The sequence below is a fragment of the Bactrocera neohumeralis genome, unplaced genomic scaffold (genome assembly GCF_024586455.1).
Source record: "Bactrocera neohumeralis isolate Rockhampton unplaced genomic scaffold, APGP_CSIRO_Bneo_wtdbg2-racon-allhic-juicebox.fasta_v2 cluster11, whole genome shotgun sequence".
NCBI lineage: Eukaryota > Metazoa > Arthropoda > Insecta > Diptera > Tephritidae > Bactrocera > Bactrocera neohumeralis.
Genome location: NW_026089624.1, coordinates 5,442,973 through 5,450,307, shown reverse-complemented (window position 1 = coordinate 5,450,307; position 7,335 = coordinate 5,442,973). Strand labels below are relative to the sequence as shown.

Sequence of the window (7,335 nt, the reverse complement as noted above, 5' to 3'; positions counted from 1 at the left end):
ACAGCGCGCCAGTCGTTTCTTCTTTTCGCTACGTGGCGCCAATTGGATATTCCAAGCGAAGCCAGGTCCTTCTCCACTTGGTCCTTCCAACGGAGTGAAGGTCTTCCTCTTCCTCTGCTTCCCCCGGCGGGTACTGCGTCGAATATTAAAAAATTCGACGGCGTTTATTACAAAATACTATATTACAATGATTTCTTTTGATAAATATTAAGCGATGCGAATTCTTGAATGGCAGAAACAGCTGTTTTTTCATCTTTCCAACGGCTTTGAGAACGGGCTGATTAGTGAAGGGCTTAAATGTAATCTAATCCCTTCAAATTTTCGAATTGATCATTTCCATAAATTAATGTATGGAACAAATAATTTGGGAAATTTCGGGAAAGTCTTTTTATAATTTGGGAACGAACAGTTAATTAAGAATCATTAAAAACATATTCAACCGTATACTTGGCGAATTTTTGAGGGAATGGCGAAATTTAAATTGCAACAGACGTAAAATCATTTGGGAATTATCAGGAAATATTTTTTTTCATTTGGGAAAGCGATGTTATAATTGTAATTATGTATTTAAAAATCTGACAGTGGGTCACGTGATGGACTCAACCCTCCTCTCGCTCTAATGAGTAGTGGGGGTATCCAAAGAGGATTTAGGTTATGAATTTTTTTTATTGATAGAATAGCAACGATTGACCTTAGATAGGGAACCTTGGGTTGATTCAGAGAGATGAAACAGTCTTCAAATATCTTTACAAAAATTAATGAGATGTTTCCATCAGATTTTTCTACAAAGGAACCATTGCCTAGAATTCATTGGAAAAATTTCTCTTGTGGTGATGCTTCAGTTTGTGAATCTGCTAAATGTCACATCTTCTTTGGGTCACAGCAGAGTTATCGAGAAATACTCCATCATTCTGAGTTTCTTAGATTATTGCACTTAGATAGGACACATTTCCTAATAGAGATTTAACGCAATTTCCATGGACTTCAGTAGAACTCAATAGAATGTGTCAATCGATTACACGAGTATTTCACCCTGCAATACAAACGTCTTCATTTCAACATTTTTTAATGAAAATTATTCACCAAAATTATCCAGACTACATAATCTCATTTTTTTTTCAATGAGCGACAGAAGAGAACAGTGTCGTTCATAAAGTTATTGCAATTATCGAAACATGTTTCTCAGTTGAGTATTGAAACCATTAAACACTTGAAGTTAATTTACACGTATGAAAAGTTGAATAGAAAAGCCTAACAATTTCGCGAAGAATTCTTTCTAGAATTCTATAGAAAAATTCTATTCGATGTTTGTATTCTTATTTTTTTATAATTAAAATTAAAAATTTAAATTGTCTAAGTTCTTTCCGCTATATTTGTATTTGTTTACATAATGAAATCGAAGAAAAAAAGATTTAGAAAATTTATGTCCTAGAATTTTTATAGAGAGAGAGAGAATCTACAGTCCATCTCTATAAAATAGATCCGGTAGAAATGGTACGATAAACAAATTGAATTTTTCAACTGAATCCTTATAGGATTTTAATGGACTTCTAATGAAGTTCCAATAGAAATTCAATAAAATTTTCCATCAAAAGTGCTGTAATTTTCTATTGAACTTTTTATTTGTGTAGTTCAGAGGTTGATTTACGATGATTATCTCGAGCTTTGGGAGTGGTAGAGAAATTTCTTAATAATCCTTTCCTTTTGATAAAATTGATCGCCACTGAAGAGATTTCGATGAGAATAACTGAGCTAAATTAATATTAACCGTCTAGTACCCGATTCATAATGTAGTGTTATCGATAGTAATTATCAATATAGGCAGAGTAGAACAGATATTATTAAAAAAAAATTTAAGAAAGAAATAATTGAGTTTTTTAAACCGTTTTTCTTCTTTTTCCAGTGTCAAATTACAATAATGGTTGGACAAAAGGCGAAAGTTAGCAGGGAAGAAGCTATTGCATTGTTTGAAAAATATATTGCCCGTGACCGATATTTTCATACTGATGATTTTCCTCCTTTTGGAGATGATTTGTGGAAAAACATGAGTGTAGAACTTGGTGGCCGATGGACACATCAAACAGTCTACAATCACGTGAGGGTGAATAAAAGAGGATGTCTTACATAGGCTAGGCAAAATCAAGGGATTATGACATCGCCTGCCGAATCCAAACATATTCTTATAGACGATATATTTAATGAAGATGAAAGAGATTCAATTGATGATGATAATGCTGATGAAAATTGGAATCCTGAAAACGAATTAACAACAGAGAAGTGCGAAGTCTTTTATTTACTACTCACAGTTGAGGAATGGAACAAAATTCAACCCTCAGAGGAGGTGAAGAATCGAGTAAATAAGAAAACATGGGCCCACGTCATTAGTGAAGCGATAAAAAAACGTTATAACTTTGAATGTGCCTTCTTGGCTAAATCGTCCCACGTTTCTCTTAATTTCGATGAGCAAAAAAGCAAGTAATTTCTGAAAATACAGGCTTATTGTGCGGGAACAGAAAATTGCAAGAATAAGCTCGAAGGCATAGCCAGAAGTGGTCTAACACTAAAGGGCCTTGAAATGACAATTTGCATGGTAGATACTCGTTCACGGTACCATAAACCGGTAACACGTCCACTTAATGGAACAGAAAGGGATCAAGGGAAGAGTTGTTTAACCAAACGACAAGCTGACAATTACAGAGAAGAATTGTTGAGAGAGAAAATGGAATTTGGTGAAAATATTCCTCGTGATGTTCGAGAGACCCATATCTATCGACAAGTTAAGATGGAAGCTGGGCAAGAAGCAATGGGCAGAAAACCTCGCGAGAGTATCAATGCCATCCAATCTCTCCAACGAATGGCATCTTCTGCACTCTACAAGGGAGCTCCTCATGACCTCGGAGCACTACGATTCTACGTGATATATTGCAGTACACATCAAGTTTTAGCATACCAAGAATATGTTAGGTTATTGAAGAAAAATTCTCAGATTTCTACGACGCTTCTGGTAAAATGGTGAAAACTTTTGAGATCTGCCCTGGTAAACAGACGGGTCACATTTTGTTATATACCATGACAGTCTTGTTCCAACATAAGATTCTTTGCGTCTACCAAGTGCTTACTGAAATACATACACAAGAATTCATCGAATATTGGCTCAAATTATTCTTACGAATCGCTGTTTCAGCTCCAGACCGAATTGTCTCGGACTACGAGCGAGCTATACCCATGTCCGCCAGTCTAGCTTTCAACAATATGAGTTTTAAAGAATATATTGACACGTGTTATCTAAGGGCCATATCAGAAGACAGAGAAACATCGCGTCCAGCTAAGACTCTTATCCGCATAGACGTTGCTCATCTGATGCGCCTTGTGTCTAACTGGAGGTCGGTCAAAAGTGAGAAGCATAAGACTGTCAAAGACACTCGCCTGTGTAGCTCTCATGGTAGATGCAAAAACTGTGAAGAGGTTTTCCAGAATCTTCATTCTCACTCAAATAATCTCTCTCCATCCATTTACTGATACGATCATCACGATTGATGGTATAACAATGAAAGTTTCAGAGGCTTTGCATGAATTGGAATAGGCTATAGGTGATCGAGAACAATCGATCAAAGTTCTGGAGCAGTCTATGACGGCTTATGAAGAAACCAAGAAAAACGAAAAAATTCCAAACTTTACGGAGGGTGATAATGACACTTTGACACACAAGTTTATAAAGAAACTTATTTAACAAGCTCAACCCTGTCCGATATCGAAGGTAAAAGCGTCAATGGGTTTTATAATGAGGACTTTTCGAAAGCGTTGAAACGACTGGAAAACGCAAAGAATTCCCGGCGTGGACAGGGATCACTGAACCGTATCAAATGTACATGCATCAAGTGCTTTTCAGGAAGGCTACTTCGCTCGTTTACGGCAGAGTATGAGAGAGACCGTACAGTTGCCCTGTTCCGCAGATCGATTCGTTTGTGAACACCTAAAGCGGCTACAGAGCGGGACCAATGAATTAGGTGCACAACTGAAGCACGCCAATCACGCAAGGAAACCGCCGTCACCTTCCGTAAACACCAAAGAACCTAGAAAAAACATTGAGGAATCAGGTTCGCCTTCTCCTGGCGTTGTGCGTTCACTACCATTCAGCAGGCTGGATTCAAAAGTATGTATCGGTGACTAGATCATCTAAAAGAGTATGCTGCCTTGAAACCTCTGTAAGCCGCCGCATTTTTTCGCAAAATTTTCGAGCATTACCCCTGTCGGCCAGCTTATCAAGCTCTTCGTACTCACGCATTTCGGCCTCTTTCTTCGCTTCCCTCTATCCCAACCCGCACGTGTTGAGAGAGGTACCCTGTTTTCTCTCCGCTGCGACACGTTGTCCCAGCTGTTCAAATTGCAGCTGTACGTAAGGAGTTTGAAATGCCGTCCCACAGTTCCCTTATACCGAGTTGTTGCCGGGTGCTCTCAGAGAGCAGGAGTGCAAGCCGAGTACAAAATCGTTCTGCTGTCGGCTGTGATTGCAGCTTCTCGACGTCAAACCTTCCTTGTGTTTGTTGGCGTTCTTGTTTTGCTGCAGAGAGGCGGGTGCGAAGCTGCAACAAGATATTGGTCCAGTCGAAACCTCGTCTAAAACACTTGTCTTCCGTCTAACAACATGAACAAACAGTTCTTTTTATGCTATCGTACCGATTACCATTTTTCGAAAATTTGGGGATGTTTCCACATACCGGATGATTCTGATCTAAAGTCTTATGAGCCATGGGGTGGGCTCAAAAACAAAGGCCCTTTCTCAGTTGATAGTGCTACCTCCGAAGATGATGAGTCAAAAGAAGAAGAGAACATCAGAGCAAATCCATTACTTAAGAGAAACACCAATATGACTGACACGGAAAATGAGTACTACTCTTTTGATAATAAAAAAGATGTTTATACCAAGCACAACAAAGACGGACCAATTATGGAGGATGTAAAAAGAACTTCCAAGCATCTCCAACGACGACGCGAAAAAAAATAAAGATGATGAAACATCATTCATCATCCCTCCCGAGCATCAAAAAAAAATCATGTAAGCGATGATTCTGAAAATCTTTCCCTTGATAACAGAAAGGATTTGTCTACGAGAGCTATAAAAATATCCACCTGATTATGGAGAATGCAGAAATACCACCGAGCACTCCAAAATGTCACTTCTTGCAGAAAGAGATCTTAGAATGCGAAAATAAAGCTCTCAATTCGTCCTAAATGAGGAAATAAAAAAAAAACACTACGATTCAGCCTGAATCTGCAGTGGACGGTCTGAATAATCCCTTCAATGATGAAGTATCGACTTCATATACGGTTAAATGCAATTCAATGGCTGATGATGTTTCTGCGCATCCCTTGTTATCAACTTCCCAAACACCCACTCTGTTGACTGCACCTCTCATGCATCCGTATTTCAGAACTACTCCCTTGACTGATCATTCATATGCATTAACAGATGCATCTCACGCCCGTACATTTTGAAAGAGATTACTAATTGGCATAATAATGACAAATCAACACTTCAGCCCAAGGAACATTCAATAAATGCAAGCATCGAAAGAAATTGTAATATACGATCAGATAATGCCATTTTTGATAAAGAGGATATCATCACCATAAGCGACTCAAGTGAGACCTCTTCATCGAATCTCTTACTCATGAAGAAAGATGATCAGGGTAAAGAATTACTTGCTCAGATTCAATCGCATAAAAGAAAAGTGGAACATGTGGAATCAAAAAATTATGGCCCAACGAAGAGGATGAAAACTGGAAAGAATGAGAAGAGCAAGCAATTGGGTTACTATTTCCGAAATCATAAAGAACTTAGAATTAAAAATCAGAGAATTAATTCTAAAAAAAAAGGATTAATATTCCCCAATGGTAACAGGTATATCAAACCGTTGAGAATAAAACTTAATGATAAACCCTTTTGGAAGTTTGAATCGAAGGTGAATAGAAAGCTGTTGCCAAAGAAGTGAAAGTCCGTCCGCTCAATACCTGCGGTTTAGATTCAATTCTCCATATTTTAGAATTTTGGGTGATCGATCACCCCTTATATGAGTCTGTGGCAACCCCAAAGTAATGTGGCAACCCCAAATGCAACTCTGCAAAAAGTGTAGATATGGCAACCCAAAAACTGGATAAGCTGTTAGCTTGACGAACCGCCATTTTCCTTCTTCTTGGCGCATCATCCGGACAGCAAGCACGTTCCAGCAGTTCACTCTCCATTTTCATTTTTCAACTTTGTATCAGTTTTTATATTTTAATAAATCTAAAATTATTGTGGACATCCCACAAGTCATTTGCAAAAGACTCGGATAGTAAAGCTATTAAACTCCTTCTTTCTTTCATGAAAAAAGGGGCTACTGCGCAAGTACAGCAGGAAGGGTTGAGACTCCTGAATACGGTATACGACATTGAGGAGTCGCAGGTGTGTCCACTTCCATCCAGCTCAATGCTGTCGATTCACTTGATATCATTTGGGAACGATTCTTGACCGGCGAACCAAGACGTTGTAGAAGTTTCACATGTAAAAATCCAGATTGTAACGTTAAACCCACACCAATGTATTTGATTCATGTGAACGAGAGAATTCTGCTCGAAGGTGGTTATAAAGACTTGGAAAAAGTTCTTCGATATCGTCCAGTTGATTATAACAAGAAATGTCGATCGAAATGTGGCTATGAAAGTGAGGAGTATACCACATTAAATCTTCACATTTGCATAAGTTTAGATGTGCGTGAGCCTACGAACAAATTAAGAACCATGGAAGGTCATTTAAATGATTTTCCTCCTCACCTTTATCTACAGAGACCTTATAGGTATGAGTTTTTACATTCTGGAATTTAACTAATGCTTATAGGCAAGTTACTGTTAAAGTGATTTTTCAATGCAAATTTTTTATTTTCAGACTGGTGGGAATCATCCATCATGAGCCAGGACTATCGCTTCCAAACGTTGAAGAAGGACATTTACAAACTTCAGAGCCGGGCCACTTCTCAGCATATATTCTTCTTACTACAGGATCGTGGATCCATTGTGATGATTTAGAGGAAAACATCAACTATGCGTGCAAACCAAGTCAAACTGTGAAACCTCATGCTGCAATTTACGTGATCTGTGAGACCGAATGCGACATTTAAAAACCATTCTTCGATAAAATTACCTAAATTACCTTAAGTTACCTTTCAATGAATGTTATGTGGTTCTGTACTTAATAGAATTTATTTTTTTTTATTTTCTTCTCCCTAGGAAATTTTCGAAAAAATTTCAGAGAAAAATGAGATTCTATTGACTTTTATAAATGTGATATATAGTTAT

At 37.9% G+C, this 7,335-nt stretch overlaps 1 protein-coding gene across 1 annotated transcript; it reads left to right on the top strand.

Annotated features, from left to right (window-relative positions):
- The first annotated feature begins 6,214 nt into the window (after positions 1-6,214).
- LOC126765752 (uncharacterized) lies at positions 6,215-7,335 on the top strand. Its single transcript, XM_050483496.1, has 2 exons — positions 6,215-6,836; positions 6,926-7,335. The coding sequence occupies exons 1-2, from the start codon at positions 6,580-6,582 to the stop codon at positions 7,155-7,157; spliced, it is 489 nt and encodes a 162-aa protein (XP_050339453.1). The 5' UTR covers positions 6,215-6,579; the 3' UTR covers positions 7,158-7,335.